The sequence below is a fragment of the Onychostoma macrolepis genome, chromosome 04 (genome assembly GCF_012432095.1).
Source record: "Onychostoma macrolepis isolate SWU-2019 chromosome 04, ASM1243209v1, whole genome shotgun sequence".
In the NCBI taxonomy this organism is placed as follows: domain Eukaryota; kingdom Metazoa; phylum Chordata; class Actinopteri; order Cypriniformes; family Cyprinidae; genus Onychostoma; species Onychostoma macrolepis.
The window spans coordinates 7,772,200-7,789,306 of record NC_081158.1 but is presented as its reverse complement, the minus strand read 5'-3'; the positions used below and the strand labels follow the sequence as shown (position 1 = coordinate 7,789,306).

At 37.4% G+C, this 17,107-nt stretch overlaps 1 protein-coding gene across 1 annotated transcript; it reads right to left on the bottom strand.

Annotated features, from left to right (window-relative positions):
- Positions 1-3,139: 3,139 nt before the first annotated feature.
- On the bottom strand, positions 3,140-10,241 carry LOC131538796 (gastrula zinc finger protein XlCGF7.1-like). The gene is made up of 3 exons (XM_058772926.1): positions 10,138-10,241; positions 9,584-9,693; positions 3,140-4,124 (listed from the first exon to the last, which is right to left on the bottom strand). The coding sequence occupies exons 2-3, from the start codon at positions 9,666-9,668 to the stop codon at positions 3,316-3,318; spliced, it is 894 nt and encodes a 297-aa protein (XP_058628909.1). The 5' UTR covers positions 9,669-9,693; positions 10,138-10,241; the 3' UTR covers positions 3,140-3,315.
- Positions 10,242-17,107: the final 6,866 nt, after the last annotated feature.

Genomic DNA, 17,107 nt, shown 5'->3' with positions numbered 1-17,107 from the left:
AGCAACAGTCCAGTTCAGGGGTGCCCAATAGGTCGATCGCGAAGGCAATGCTGGTAGATCGCGCTTTAGGTCAGTGGTTCTCAGCCGGGGGGGGGCGCGAGATAACTCTGCCATCTGTCATACAGTGTTATTGTGGCCACGGTGTGTCACGTGACAATCATGACGCATCGCCATGGAAACAGTAAGGGCAAACGTTCAAAAATAATGGTCGCCTTAAACTCACTCTGGGGGGACCGCTAGAATATTTTAAACTCACCACTGAAAGGGTTAAAGAAATAGCAGGCAAAAACAACCTAATAACCAGCTGCTGTGATGTTGGTTCATCAAGAATAAAAGAAAAAAAGAGCAAATCAATAACTTTTATATAGCTGTAAGTCAGTGGTTCTCACGAATCCAAATGCGGCCCACCATGCTGAATCAGGGCCGGCACCAAGGTGGGGCATTCGCGGGCCGTGCCGAACGTGATCGATTTCGAAAGCAAAAGTGAAACTGGTAAAACAGCGCACATAAGAAAGCGATTGCACGCGATCATGGATTGCAGAAAGAAACACCCATACTCTACTACGCAGCAATCATCCTTAATTACAGAAATGTGGCAAAACATCTCTCGAGAGAACCTCAGATTATTAAATTCGAAAGTGCTTTCCATATTTGGATCAAGGCTACATTTCTGCAATGTCGCGTGTCAAGTCACGCTTCCGTGCGAGTCTTATAGACTGCAACTTACAATCGCAACTTCATTGTGCTGTTACTCCTTTCGAGCAGAATTTCACAAAATTGGTCAGCTCCCGACAGCATCAGGTGTTTTATCAATGGTGAGTAGAATTATTTATTTCAATAAATGTAATCGTTTAGATACCATAATATTTAGGCTATAAATAATATTATAAATCTGGTTTGTTTGTATTGATGACGTAATATGTAAATGGCCCGTGAGACTTGCACTTGGACCGTAGTGCGGCCTGGTGGAAAAAAAGGTTGAGAACCACTGCAAGTATTTATCTGTATTGAGTGTAGAATTTAGTTTTTGACAACTTTATTAAATTTCTGTTGAGTGGCACAGGTAGCCTAGCTAAATATAACATTTATTATAATGGGTTTATGTGAAGATTGTTTTAAGTTCACTTAAATTAGAAGTTATTTTTAAAGTCTAATAAATGTTAAAATTGATAGCTCTTAATTATAATGTAATGTTTAATGGCTATAGTCAATGGTTAAATATTAGGGGGAAATCAGTATTACTTGGTATCAGTGATACTGTATCTACTGGATCAGTGATACTGGCCTCCAGTCATAAAAAAGATGCCATTAAACAAATATTAAAAACGTTGTTTGTACATTAATCGCGCATTTTTTTAAATCGATTGACAGCACTAACCTATATGTGTGTGTGTGTGTATATATATATATATACAGAAAAACAGCCCCAAAGCATGATGTTTCCACCCCCATGCTTCACAGTTAGAGGTCTGCAAGCCCGTCGGGTCCCGCGCAGAGCACACATGGCTAATTAAATACTGATTATATTATAAATATTATACATCGCCTAAGCAATAGCTATGCAACGCATACGCACACATTAGCATACATGTGACCATGCAGAGCATCAGGAAGAAGTTGGAGCGTGGAGTTACAAAAGTTCCCAATGCTTGGGAAAAGCTGCATTTTGATCAGCCATACATTTGATGATGATCCTGACTCGCCATCTCCTCACTGGATGCGCCTTTAGAGAAATGCATCTTTAGGGATTTTATAATGAAAGAGTTTTTGTTTTCGATTCGAATTATTTCGTTTTAAAGTAGTAATTCAAAGCTTTGTATAGATACTATATTTATCAAGTCAGTGAGGCAAGTAGGCTATATGCTGTGTTTCGGTTTTTCAGAAACGCTCCGCTTGCTCAAAACCGAAACTGCTTTTTTTAAATTATTTTTTTATGAAAGCACGTTTTGTTGATATTGTGAGTGCACACAAATAAAAGTAGACCCTTTACAGTTCCGAACAACGTAGCCTTTTACTCTTACCTTTATGAGCAAAAATGACAGCGTATTTTGAAATGTTTCCAATGCAAGTGATCATTCTTGCGCGTCCTGTAAAGCGCGCTTCAGCTTCCACTTTCCGCACAAACTACTGGATATGCATCAGCACATTTATCTAGCTCAAGCGTTTAAACTAACATTGTGGAGCTGTTTTATAATTATAGATTTAATTTTAGAGAAGTCTTGATGATTTGAGAAAGCTAAATTGATCAAACATAGGCTATGATCAACTCGCTGTCTGCTGCTGGCCGCTTGGTCTTAACTTTAAAAAACAAAAACTTACATTTAACGAATAAAAAAAAATGCTCCAAACGTTTTTCTAAATTAACTTAATAAAATAACGAAACTAATTACAATCACTTTGCCATTTCATACAAAACTGAACTATTTTAATAGCTGAAACAGTAGTAGATAAGCTGTTTTGGGAGAAGGGGGAAAAAAGACGGGCTCGGGTCGGACTCGGGCCGGGCTAGGGCCTGAGCGTCTCGGGCCAGGGCCGGGCTAGGGCCTAAATTTTAGGCCCGTGCAGGGCTCTATTCACAGTATGGTGTTCTTTGGATGCAACTCAGCATTCTTTGAGTTTTTACCAAAAAGTTCTATTTTGGATTCATCTGACCATATGACATTCTCCCAATCTTCTTCAGAATCATCCAAATGCTCTCTAGCAAACTTCAGAGGGGCCAGACATGTACTGGCTTAAGCAGGGGGACACGTCTGGCACTGCAGGATTTGAGTCCCTGGCGGTGCAGTGTGTTACTGATGGTAGCCTTTGTTACTTTGGTCCCAGCTCTCTGCAGGTCATTCACTAGGTCCCCCCGTGTGGTTCTGGGATTTTTGCTCACAGTTCTTGTGATCATTTTGACCCCGCGGGGTGAGACCTTGCGTGGGAGAACTTGCACAATTGGTGGATGACTAAATACTTTTTTGCCCCACTGTATATATATATATATATATATATATATATACACACACACACACACACACACATACAGGTTAGTGCTATATATATAGTTTTGTGCATGAAATAGATGCTGACAGTCCAAATGTGCAAATAAAGAAGAGTCATGGTCAGGCAGATAAGGAAGCGGAGACATGGATGCAGCTCTTAATACTTTAATTTCAAAACAAAACAACAAAGGAAACCCACAAAGAGGAAGAAATGTCACTTTTTCAGTCAATGAAAAATTGGGCGTTTGGAAACATCATCACACTGAGGAACATGGCAATGTTACAGAATGAGTTTGCAAATGTTTGCAAAAATTTCACACTGGATACACATTTAAGATCTCTCTCCAGTGTGAAGCTTCATGTGAAGCTTAAGTGTTCCTTTAAGTTTGCAACTCTTTCCACACATTGGGCAGGTGAAAGACTTTTCTTCACTGTGAACGCTCATGTGAGTCAGAAAGTTCTCTTTAAATTTGAAACTCTTTCCACACTCAAGGCAGTTGAAAGGTTTCTCTCCAGTGTGAATTACCAGGTGAACCTTGAGGGATCTTTTGTTTGTGAAACTCTTTCCACAGTGATCGCACATGTAAGGCTCCTCTCCGGTGTGAGTTATTACATGATCCCTGAGGTGATTTGTGTCTGTGAAACTCATTCCACACTGACGACATGTAAAACTCTCCAATCTTGAATGAATCTTCAAGTGATTATTAATGGTTGCTTTATGTCTGAAGCGCTTTCCACACTGATCACATGAAAACGGCCTATCTGTGTGACTGTTCATGTGATAGTCAAGGCTTAGTTGTGCTGTGAAGCTCTTCCCACACAGTTCACAGCTGTAAGGCTTCTCTTCGGTGTGAACTCTCATGTGTCTATCAAAGCATCCTTGCTGAGTGAAACTGATTCCACACTGTTGGCAGGTGAAAGGCTTCTCTTCAGTGTGAACCCTCATGTGGACTTTAAGGTTTCCTTGATGACTGAAACACTTTCCACACTCTGAGCAGCTGACACGATTTCTAATTCGAGTCTTCTGAGCTTTTTCTTGTGAGGAAGTCTCTTCAGTCTGTGAACAACTTAACTTTTCTCCAGTAACGCAGTCACGTTTCTTATACCGATCTCTACTCTCCTCTATAAGCGCCATCAGGTCTAGGATGAAAAGAGACAAATACAAGTTAAACCCTGTTTAAAAGCAACAGAACAGTGTAACAATGGCCCAAATAACCCAACCATTTATTAAGGAGTGTCAAACTCAGCTTGTGGAGGGTAACAGCCCTGCAGAGTTTAGATCCAACCCGCTCCAACACACCTACCTGCTGTTTTCAAATAATTTTGAAGACCTTGATTCAGTTGGAGTTGGAGCTAAAAACTGTGGGTTTGGGGCATCCCTGGTCTTAAATATTAGAATAAAAAATTGTTCTTTAAACAATGTTCAGTTTTGCAAATGTGCTGATATCAGTCAGGATCTAAAATGGCTCATCTTACTTGGTATTTTTGTCTTGTAAAATTATATTCATTTACTTACCCCACTGGCAGATAATTTTACTTATTTTAAGCTAAATACACTTAATTTAGTGTTTTCCACCTGGAAATGAGACTGAATATTAAATTAAAGTCATTTTGCTTATCTAGTAAAAGCATCTTGATTTAAGAATTTTTAGATATTTTGACTAGAAACAAGACAAAAATACTAAGTAAGATAAGCCATTTTTGCAGTGCATTGTAAAACAGCAACTGTGCTTACTAAAGTTATATTTCTTCTAGCGCTATTAGATCTTCGACAGTATAGATCACAACATTCTCATGGATAGCTTAAGAATTAAATAGGAAATTAATATGTTTATGTCCTAATATGATTATGACCAATTTGTTTGTGTAAATGAAGAGAGTCATCAAACACAAGTATGGAGTGCCGCAAGGCTCAATATTAGGCCCTCTGCTTTTCTCCTTGTCTATGCTTTCCCTGAGAGACATTATCATTAGATTTCACTGTTACACCAATGACACCGTTTTGGATTACCTCACAGCTTGAAGAAACATAAATTTCCAAGTTAACGGTGTGTATTAAAAATATAAAATATGAGATGGTTGGTAATTTTCTTGCATTAAATCCTTTCTTTGGACTAAATTCAAAAATTTTGTTTATCACACAGCCCTACTGCTAGCTCATGTTAAACTGTTTTTCAAATGTGTCACCATACGTGAAAGACACATAATAAGGGGCTTTTGCACCACATAGTTCTAGGAACTAGCCAGCCGGGTGGTTCCTAGAGAACCAATTTCTCCCTCGGGCCGTTTTCCTGGTTGCATTCGCACCGGCAGCAGGAACTATGAAGGAGTTTACAAACGTTGACAACCGGTGAATGGAGGATGCCATGATCGGAGCTGTTTTTGTTGTGTGTCGTGGTTTCGTGATAACGGAGATTGAATGGCGACTGAAAGAGCAAAAAGTTGTGCTAAGAGATTAAATTTTCCATGACAACTTACAGTGTTACAAATCATCAAGGCTGTGAAAAGAACAACACTGCAAACAGGTAAATGCGGTTATCGCTGTTTTCCATAGTCTTTTTAAAAATGTCAGGTAGCTGGTGTTTCATATGCATTTGGCCAATCAGCTTAAACTTTTGTCATTTGTAGTTCCTATAGAACTGATTTAGACCCTACTCTGAGCAAAATTAGCTTCTCCAAATGGAGTTCCTAGAACTAAAACCTTTCCTAGTTCCTGTGGTGTGAACGCCAAAAAGTAGGAACTTCCGCCTATAGTTCTAGGAACTATGAAAAGGTTCCTCCGGTACGAAAGCCCTTATAGAGATGTATGATTTAATTTGGCCAGTCACAGTCATCTAGTAGGCGGTCACTGCTGTGGTTTTAACAATATTATGCAGACATAAAAGTTCACAATCTCTATGAATCGCTTAAAGTAGATTGTGGATGTCTTCAAGATTGATCATGATATAAAATTGTCAGATCAGCATATGAAAGCCATCCGGTATTCAGTTTGTATATGCAGTATGACAACATACAAATAACAAACTGTGAAGTGAGAATTGATCATTCTTTCTAGACAAATCGTTCAGTCACTCTTGCTTCACAGCATGTGGCACTTGTGCTAATGGCAATTCCTTTTCACAGTCTTTGTTTTGATTTTGGCAAATCAGTTTTGATGAATGCAAATAAAGTGATTATTCTTCATGAGTCCAACATCCAGCCACACAAGAAAACATGCTATCTGAGGGAAGATGTGATCAAAAAGACAAGTTGTCTTTCACTATTTTAAGTTAATGTTGTTAAATAGAATAAAATATATACATTTTATAAACTGAATAAATGAACTGTAAATGTGTTCAGCATTCTGCAACAAATATTTTTTGGATTTTCTTAACGTTAAGTCAAAAAATGCACAGGATACATTTAAAGTCATCGAAAAGCTTCGGCAGGCACGTAAAATGATACTAAGTGGGGCAGTCGTGCTGGTGTCCTCCTGAACTCAACAGCACCTCACTAATTTTACACTGTAAATCTGTGGTGAAACGTGGAACTGCACCACACTCTAATTGAGAGCCATTTGGGCAGTTTTGAGACTGCCCCACTTATTACATTACCTAATCTCGCTCCAGACCAAGATAATATCAGTCAGCTTTAGCTGTATGTGTCTGCATCAGGTCAGTTACTAGCTGGCAAATCTGTTTGTCCTATGTGGAGTAGTGTTTTAAATGATTCAATGTGTTAATCATTTAGTTTAAATGTGCTCACGTGAAAAGCCTTTATATAGTTTTGTTGTGTTTGTTTTATGTTTGTTTTGAGATGAGACATGATATTCATTTTCAAATTCCACTACAACTTGTTACATTTTAAATAACCATTCGGAGACAATATTAAGACAAATAGAATACCATAAAATAATTGTGTATACTCCGAGCCTGTCAATCAACATTAGCATGCCGCCAACAGGTTGTATAACGTAATGACATTAGATCTCTGCCAAAAGTGTGTGTGCATTAGGGGTGTTGAAATTAATCGTAGTGCTGGGCGGTATACCGGTTCATACCGAATACCGGTGTTTATTTTTGTTATATGAATTTTTAATGTACCGCAATATGTCGCTTAAACAACGTTTAGACGTGGTCCCTCTTCACTGTGCTGAGGGCACAGCTGTATTACAAAGTGGGACGGTGAAACAACCCTCTACAATTCAAATAAATCACTCGCATATGCGACTACATCTTCACTTGGTTAATAAATTCTCAGATTCTACTCGCCAAGTGAGTTTGAGGCGAAGTATAAGTTTATCACAGATATATTTTCACTTGCCAAACACACTAACAGAGCGCTTCAGAGTTTCATTCTCTGTGATCTGTGCTATTTTTCAGTTCATCTAAATGGATGCACAGCGCACCAGTATTTCACGTACCATAAGCTCTAGTGTAACGGCACACACCTCGCCGTCGCTTTGTCTCACTCACACGCAAAGAGACAGCGAGAGAGTCTTTCATAACATGCAGAATTGACACGCTACATGCAAACGATATTCTTTGTTGCATTTTCCTGTCAAAATAACAAAGTTCCTTTGGAATTCTTCAGCTTTTAAGAACTGCCAGGTTCTCCGGTAGTGGGCGGAACTAATGCACAATCGGCAATCTCACTGGCTGCTCAATTTATGGGGCATTCACTATAAACCATCATTTATTTTCAACCTTAAACATAAACGACTTTCTGGCGAAAGTGAAACTAGCAGCCTGTGTGAAATGCTGCTAGGCTGTTCTGTACTTGTCGCTCTCATTCTGCACCAGCACAAATACGTGCGAGCGTTGCGCATGTTTTGCTTGCTTCATGAGTGTTTCTGCATTACATGAGTGGCTTTGGAATATAAATCGCAGCATGTTTCAGATGAAAAAAAAAGCGACTTAAATCTGAAAATATCACAGTTAGGAGATTTATAACGAGTGGTTCCCTGCATTATTACAGCAAAACGCGTGATTTCAGTACTGAGCCGCTGCAATGGAGCAGCTCTAATGCTATATCATAGAGCAAAAAAAATTAACCGTGAAAGTAACAAAAACTTTTTAAAGTTTAAAATACATTTTAATGGGCATAATTAAGTGTGAAAATAACCAAATGATATACAGTCAAACCAAATATCATTCAGACAACAGATATAATTTTTTATATTTTTTTACTGGTGGGTCCAGGACACTATAGTTCATTTAAGTAAGTGAGGATAGCAAAATAAAGTAAACTGTGACACATTATAACCAAAAATTCTTCATACAGTGGACTACCTGTAAAATGTATAAATATTTGGGAGTAAAAATCATTCAGACCGAGTCTGGGGAAAAATGTTCAGGTTTGCATGAGCCTGGTTGACAGCATGCCCAGGAGACTACAGGCTGTCATTAAGGCTAAGGGTGGTCCGACAAAGTATTGATACTATAGTTGTTGTCATACTAACAGCTGTCTGAATAATTTTTGGTTGACTGTAATCCATTATATACCTTTCGATCAAAGTTATCTGATATTATCAAGCTGAATTTATTCTGACACAGTTTAACTCTGAGTTCTTGTCATATTTTATTACCATTTTCTAAACTATAGCGAATAAACTGTGATAATGTGAGAAATGTTGAAGTCTGAATAAATTTTGGTTTGACTGTATCTATTTGATAAATCAAGTTAACTAACATTATACATACTCTTTTGGTTTCTGTACCCAATATTTAAAAAAAATTTACAAATGCAATGAAAATATCGGTATTGGCAAGTACCAAAAATAAAAGTATCGTATCGGGCGAGTACTGGAACAAGTGGTATCGGTGCATCCCTAGTTTACTATAAACCACATGGCCCAGAATCTGCCCCACATACATTTACGGTCAGGAGCCGCTGCTGATCGAAACAAAATGACAAATAAAGTCTCAAGCACCAAAAGCAGCCCACACTAATTCTCTGAGTTCTCTTTAATTGAAAAATAGGCTTTTTTATGTATTCATTCATGGTTGCAGTATTTTAGTTCAAATTTTTAATTGCTATTGTTTTAATTTTTAAAAAGAAATGCTGTATTGACTGATGTTTTGTAATGTTCAGTTGTTATGCTTTTTCAATGACAAGTCTACACTGATCAGTGAATACATGCGTTTTAGCTTGAAATGTATAAAGTACTTATTTAATTCTTGGCAGCTGTAACAGTAAATGTTTTCAAAATAATTTCACATACAGAACTGATGCCACATGCAAAGATGACAATCACTTACAGACAGCAAATGCTGATCAGTCATATTTTTTGGTTTGCCTCAAAACTTTTTCTTATGTTTTTTTTTTTATTATTATTGTTTTAGACAAAACAGGACATTTTAGATGTAATGTTACACTCCATAATTGATTTGTTTGGGCTACTTCACTCTTATTTTTCGTAATTTAATGCATGACATGTTGTAATAACAAATGCCCAACATGTATTCAGGATCATGTCTGTTCACATCTCCATGTCAAAGAAAACCACTTTAATTGTGACACTCATATGACATTCTTCAACAATACCATTCATTTCTGTAGAGCTGGACACTTTCATGAGGATCAAATGAGGGAGTTCAGCTTTGCGAATGAAAACCAACCTATATCTTCATCAGTATCTTCAAGTTTCACTTCAAATGCTTCTTCAATCTTTATGTCTTCGGTCTCCTCTTTAATGAACTCCATCTTTGTAATAGTGTCACATGGATTTCTGTGTTTAACATGAGAATAATTATCAGAAAAATAAATTAAAAAAGAAATAAGTCTCTGGATGTGTTTCAATCAGCTCTGTAAGGGAGTCAGAGTCAATGGCTTTAAATCACCTGCTTAACCACAAACACTCAAAACTAGCGCTGTAAATTAATAAAATAGCTTAGACACTTCATATTTAGGCATGTATAGTTTACATGCTTAATTATTGATTTATATCACATTTCAAAAATTGTCATTCCACATGTTTATGTTTTTCACGACCAGCCAGTGACTGAATTCGTGTTTATGATAAACATTATAATGTGCGGATGCGCTTTACTCACACAAAATGACCTTCCTTAACGTTAGATAAGGTATTACAATGTCACATTCAACAACGATGAAACAATTTTAAATCATGCTTAAATAGATTGCATTCATTTAAACGCTTAAAAACACAAACCTGTCTTCAGTCGAATCACAACAAATTGCCGGAGCGCGGCGCAGCCTTATGACGTCACATCGCCAAACCAAAATAAAAGTCCCGTTCACAGGGGCACAAAAATAGAGGAATTTAGGGTTGCATTATTGGTAAAACACATATTTAATAGGATGCTGCAACATGCTGTTAGTGTGTTAATCTTTTATTAATACCTGCTTTATTTCTTATTTCTTACTGAAGCATGTGAATCTAGTCACAAAATAGAGTTCTCAGATTCATTAATTCCCAGAGATGTGTAAAAATAGAAAACACTTTCTTAAAATATTATTTTATTTTGTACTTGATTTCCTTGGGTTTTGAATAGGACTAAATGTCAAGTCAAGCAGCTAAGGCGTGGAATCAAAGAAACCAAGATTTGGTCATTGATCACAGCACGGGAATATGCCATTAAAGTTGTGTTCCCAAGAGCAAGTGAAGTTCAGTACAGCCCAGAGGTGCAGCAGTTCTCAATTCCAGGCCTTGCGACCACCTGCTCTACATATTTCGCATGTCTCTCTTGTTTAACACACCTGAAGCTCGTTAGAAGAGAGCTCCATGCATGAAGGGAAATTCAGTTCACTCCAGAACATTCATTCATGGATTTGCACTACGTCACGGCCTCGAGAAGTGTGACATAATATACCACTGTAAATAAATACAATTTAAATTTAAGTATTGCACACTTCAATGTCCTTTGAATGAAACCCATACACTCCTTTCAAACTGGAATAGTGGCGGATTATCCTGTGAATAGAACAAACGTCTGAAGAGATACATACAAGGGCCATTCCACCAAATGGGCACCATTTCTGTCCCCGGGACATTATAGGTACAAACATGCATAAAAATTAACTATAAATACATTTTATTATTAAGCAAAGTGTCCTGCACATTAATCTAACAGCAAATTTTAAATATATCATTTTAAAAATTATTAAAAACTACCTAAAACACTGAAAATATAGCATTTGTACATGTCCCCAGTGTCTAATGCTCAGTGTTGGGCTCGTTACTCAAAAAATGTAATATATTACTCATTACTAGTTACTCCTTTAAAAAGTACTATAGTTAGTTACACTACTCGTTACATTACTTTTCCATTACACCGCACAAAAAATTTGTAATTGTATAATTTTTGCAGCTTGTGAATCCATGAAAGTTACAGGTTAATGAAGAGTACAACTGGCTCAATATGATGACAACAAGCCACACTTTTTAAACAACTTCTGTTATTTAATAAAGCAATAACACAGTAAAATCTCCAACATGGCTCAAGCAGAACCAACCAAACATGCTGGCGGGGAAAAAGAGGCCAACAATTACCAGCACATTTAATCTGCTTTCAAAAAAATGTTTTTTACCCTTGGGTACTGATTGAGGGTCTCAATCTCATGTCCTGCCCTCAAATAGTCCATCACTTCTTTTTCTGCGGAGTAGACGTGCTCTATGTTGCAAATAAAAAAAAATCATTTTCACAATGCTTGGTTGAGGCCATGGATACCAATGTTGAAGTGGTCGGTAAGGTATCCACGGCAGCGTCGGACTCAGGGAGCAATGCGCGACACTCGGAGATCAGCAACTCTTTAGTGCGCTCTCTCCTAGCCTCCTCTTCTATCCAGCGCAGTTTGAACTTCGGCAAACTTACAGAAGCCAGAAGTGCGTCTCTGCTCTCAAGTGCGTCAGCAAACCGAGTCTTGATTGCCTGAAATATTAAATTAAGTTTGATTCAATGACCACCGGTCATGGAAAAATCCCCAAAAACAACAAATAAAATAACTATTATTATTATTATTAACTTTACTCAAGCTTTCACTGTAATAATAGGCTACATCAAAGCAAGCAAATGGCAGGGCTAAATTTTTTTTTTTTTTTTAATGCATTGCAGAAAATTATTCTGTAGCTTACAGAAACAAATCAATTTAAAATATATAAGCTATGGACACCACAAGGCTAAAATACACATCTCTGCATTTGGCAGCGCGTTTTGTAAATCCGGGTCTGTCCTTCAAAGAATCACACCGCGTCGTGACACACAGATTCCCTCGTGCGCGCTGATTTTGGTCGATTGTGGGCAAAAATAATTTTCACAAAACGCTAGAAAAAAACATTTTTATATAATATTATAATATAATTTACTATTTTGTAAAATCGGGGACAAATTCACTACGCACACACTACATTTTGTGCATAAATCACAAAGCTCAATTAGCCTGTATAATTTAGCTTAAAAACAGACAAATTAACCAAAAGACAACAGCTGGAGGCACTATTTTGTACATACAATAATTGCGGATTTTAATTTTTTTGGTCTTGTGGAAGTTGCTTTCAAAATCCATTTGACTTGGAATGACGCATCTGCCTTTATGCAGTGTAAACGCTTTGGATAGAATTTGTGTCTGCCTAATGCGTAATGTTTGTTAATAAACTAAATTAACTGTGTTACTGAACGTTTTTCATTGTGTTTTCTTTGCGTGTCCGATTTTTCTTTATATTTTCATTTTTTATGGTCATTTCAAAATAATTTCAACAATAATTTAATTGCAAAACATAAAATGACATTATCATTAGCCTACATTGCATTGTTTGACCCACCTGTACAATAACGTCGGGTAGTCCAGCTGTCATCTTAGAAAGACTAGCTTTCATGGAAAGCATCTTAGACATCAGGATTTCAAGTGTCGGAAGGAGAGTTCCATAAAAACAGTGCTCCTCCCCTTGCAAGATGTCTAATGCAAGGGTAAGGGGCTTCATGACAACACAATACTCCTTTAAGAATTGATATTCCTTGTCGGTGAAGCCCTTTATTCCTAGTTTGATGCACAGGCCATTCAAATCACTGATGGAGATCTCTGTGATTCAGGAAACTGCTTCATAGAAAGAATTCCATCTTGTGGACGTGGGCACCACAAGCTTTCTAGGACTCACGTCCTCCACAAGCTCTGACGCCACAGTGGAGCGGCTTGCCTTGTTCCACAGTGCTGTGCACTTAGCAATACCACTTCTATAGATAGCTTTAGTATCAGGACTAGCTAACAACTGCTTTTCAACATCAGTGGTGGAGATAAGGTTCAGAGATCTGTGATGAGGGGGAAGAGAAAACTGATCATCTAGTTCATTGGAGAGGGCCTCCGTCATGTCGGTAAATGTGGCTTCATCATTAGTCAGTCCTTCCTCTTCAGGTTCAGAATCTGAGTCAATTGGCTGGTACATTTTAAAAGCTTTTACAAAATTTGATGCATTATCGGTTACAGTCGCCGTCACTTTGCTTGAAATTTCATAAAATGAATGGACCTGTTCAATCTCTGCAGCGACAACATTATATGTGTGTTTCCCCCTGATCCGTTTGCATGCCACAGCAGCTTTCTGGCGCTGCAAACTCGACCCGTTGATCCAATGAACTGTCATGCCAAGAAAGCTTTTATGGTTAGCAGTCCAGATGTCGGCGGTTGTAGAGACGTAGTTTATTTCTTTAAATGATTTCTTCAACTCAACTTCCATCGGTGCATATTCATTGTCTAGATAGCTTGCAAATGATTTTTTACCTGGGGGGGTTTTGTTGCCTGTGACCGGTACTTTCCCAAGGATCTTCCTGAAAGATGGGGAGTCAATCGTGGAGACAGGCAACATTTCATCCACCACATACCCAGCTACAAGCTTCATTAGTTCTGTATCGCTTGTTGTAGCCCCTGCACGATAAAAATCAAATTTTTGTTGTTTAGACTTTTTAGGGCTACAGCCATCATCCGCGGCCTCTTTGCTGGGGGTTTTTTCAACGAGTTTTACGTTGACGTGCTGTCGTAAAAGATGTTTCAGGAGATTTGAAGTTGTGTTGATCGCAGTAGATAAAGTCTTAGTGCCACAACACAATTTGCATGTGACGCTGATGTTTTTCTCGTCCTTTCTCCCAACAAAATTAAAATAATGGCTGTATTTCCAGCCGCTAAATGTGGTGGGCTTCTCCATCTTCCGACGAAGTACTTGAACTTGCTGCGTTGGTGACGTCACGCGCGTACCGTACACGCACGAATAACGATTATGAAAATTGATAGGCATATAAATTTTTGAATTTCAGATCATTAGCGATTGTGACAAAAAAGTAACTAGTAACTAGCCATTTTTGTTTATGCTAACTGTAATATTATTACTTTAATTTTATTAATAATTAGTTACACTACTAGTTACCAGGGAAAGTAATATTATTACTGTAACGCGTTACTGCCCAACACTGCTAATGCTATATTTTAACATTAAATATAATGTTTAAAATCCTTCAGAAATCATGTTTGTTTTGCATTTTTGTGTACCTCCATATCCCATCTGTGCTTTACATACATTTATTTAAAATACACATTTTAGTCGTGTCCCCAGGTTTTCACTCAGTCTTGTTACCCCAACACATTCACATTCCCCTGCTACATATTAGGCTACATCCATATTAATCTAGATACATTTGAAAATGCATCTTTTTCTCAACGTTTTGGCAGAAGTCTATCCACACTGAGACAATGCTTTTGCCCAGAGAAAACCTATGGTTGTTCCTGCATTGTTGTTTTATATTACTTTCCTGCAAGTACTTTCCTGTGGCAATTATGTATTAGACTCATGTATGGAATGGCGTTTGAGTGTGAGGTGTGCTATAAGAAAACAATATCCACAGAAAAACTGAAAAGATATTATTTAAGTTTATTATTTTTATTATTAATTTTAATTAAATATGTATTATTTTTTAGCCTGTCCTCTATCCTTAAACATAACCCTAAGAAAAACCTCAACAGACCACTAGATTTAAATAGAAACATGATTTGGCCTTTTTTAGCAGTGAGGTCAGCTCACTAGTTGATGTTTGAACACTTTCACTTTATCAGTGCGGGCATTAATACATCACATGTGTAGTCAAACCTGTATACTAATATAATGGGGATATTCCTTCCTGTTAACAGTTTCATTCCTGTTACTAAATAGTTTTTTTGGTCCCACTTTATATTAGGTGGCCTTAACTACTATGTACTTACATCAAAAAACAAGTATAATGTAGTTACTGTGTTCATACTGTATTGCAAAAAACACTACTGGGATACAGGTAAGGTTAGGGACAGGTTTGGTGGTCTGGGTAGGTTTAAGGGTGGGTTAAGGTGTAAGGGATGGGTCAACAGTGTAATTATAAATGTAATTACAGAAATTAATTACAGATGTAATTGCATGCAGATATTTTTAAAATTAAGTACAATGTAAAAACATGTATGTACACAATAAGTGCATTGTACCAAATGATTAATTTCAAATGGGGTTGCACATGGTTGCTTCAGACATTTCTTCAATATTTCTTGAAGACAGCAACCCGTGATTCTGCAAGGCATTGGCCATAAATTGCAAGTTCTTGTGTTTTTTGCATAGACGTGTCATGGTCAGAAGAAGAAGGAATTAACACCCAAAAAGGTTTGAGAATGCAGAAGGTGGTGTATGATATGTGGCCCAGGTTGTTAGAGAGAACCTTCCTATGCAAGTTCCTCATTGTGTCGGTAAGGAACCTCTTTTGCATCTTTGTCTTCAGACGAGTGACTGTTTATTTGCGGCCGGTCATCATTCGATTGACATCATCTTTAAGAAAAAAGGATGTAACTTTCTTTTTAATTTAATTTCATCTGACACACTTCCTCCCACAGTAGGTGAGATCTACAGGGTAGTTTGCTCTCTTCTTAGAGTAGCCAAAACCTGTCAGGGCATACTTTTGGAGCTTGTACTTCTTAACTATATTTCCAATGACCACTTTCACAATAAACTGCTTCTCTTCGTTTGTTTTTGCATTTTTTTTCCTGATATCTTCAATCAGGGATGTATGGAAAAGAAGAGCTCTTTTGATGGGAGATTTCACACGTTTTGATTACCCAACAAAGCACTGACTTTCGTACGTGGTGGTTTGAATGCACTTTCTTTCTTGGCCCTTAAGAAACGCTTTTTATATTTCTCAGTTTTAGTTTTCTCCTTTGCCAGCTGTGCATCCAATTGTTCAATCCTTTTTTTTTTCCAGTTTTCTCTTCAAATTCCTTTGAATCCGTTCCCCTTGATGCCGTTGCGTAAGACAAAATATTTGTTAGAATTTTTAGTGGTGTTAGTTATCAATATATCAATTAATGGGGCAGTTGATAATTGTCCTTCAAATAAAACTAAATTTTCTACTGAATACTGTATCTAAACTTCCGTATTATTACTTGGAGGGGCCTGGCTCAGGCTGATTTTCAGGTGTTTCAAGAATATTAGGAGAGTTGGGTGGCGTCTCTGACTTTAACAATGCACTAGCTCTGGCTCTGGCTTGCCTTTTTGCCTCCTTCCATTTCTGTCTCACTGAGCTCATTAATACCCTTCTTCTTTCCAGTCTCTCTGTCTTTTGTCCATTTTTCCCTCTCTTTCTCAAGGTACTTTCTTCTTTCTGGGTCAGTATCACGCCGTTCCCTGTATCTCCTTGCTATCTCAGCTCCACTTAGAAAAAACTAAATAAATCAATTCAAAACAATTCAAAATTTTCCCTAACAAACTGCTGTTTCCCCCCTTTAATAGGTGGTCCAGCTAAACTAGGCTTGCCTAGTCTTATTCATTTACATTGTTAGGGATGTATTTTTTTCAAACAGTCAATGAAATCCATTATATGGACTTTATAAGGACAATATTATCTTATATGGACTGATACAGATATTGCCAAAAAGTTTATATCATGTCCAATCATGTATAGCATCTACTGGTGTAATATGTGTGAAATAACTGTTGTAATATGTGAAAGAAATTATAAAAATGTCTCAAAAACAATGTACATGTCCACCCTGTCATGGAAGAGTTAGCATTTAATGAGCACATGGTGTACCTGCAGCTAGCAAAGTTATTCACTGTTGAAGCCGACTGTATATTGTTTAAAAGTTATATTTTAAATTTCTGAAAAATAGTGAAATATTAATTAATA

Coding starts and splice junctions, on each gene's coding strand:
- LOC131538796 (XM_058772926.1), bottom strand. CDS start 9,668: ATGGAGTTCATTAAAGAGGAGACCGAAGACATAAAGATTGAAGAAGCA. Junction 4,125..9,583: donor AGATACTGATGAAGATATAG/GTTGGTTTTCAT, acceptor TTTTCATCCTAG/ACCTGATGGCGCTTATAGAG.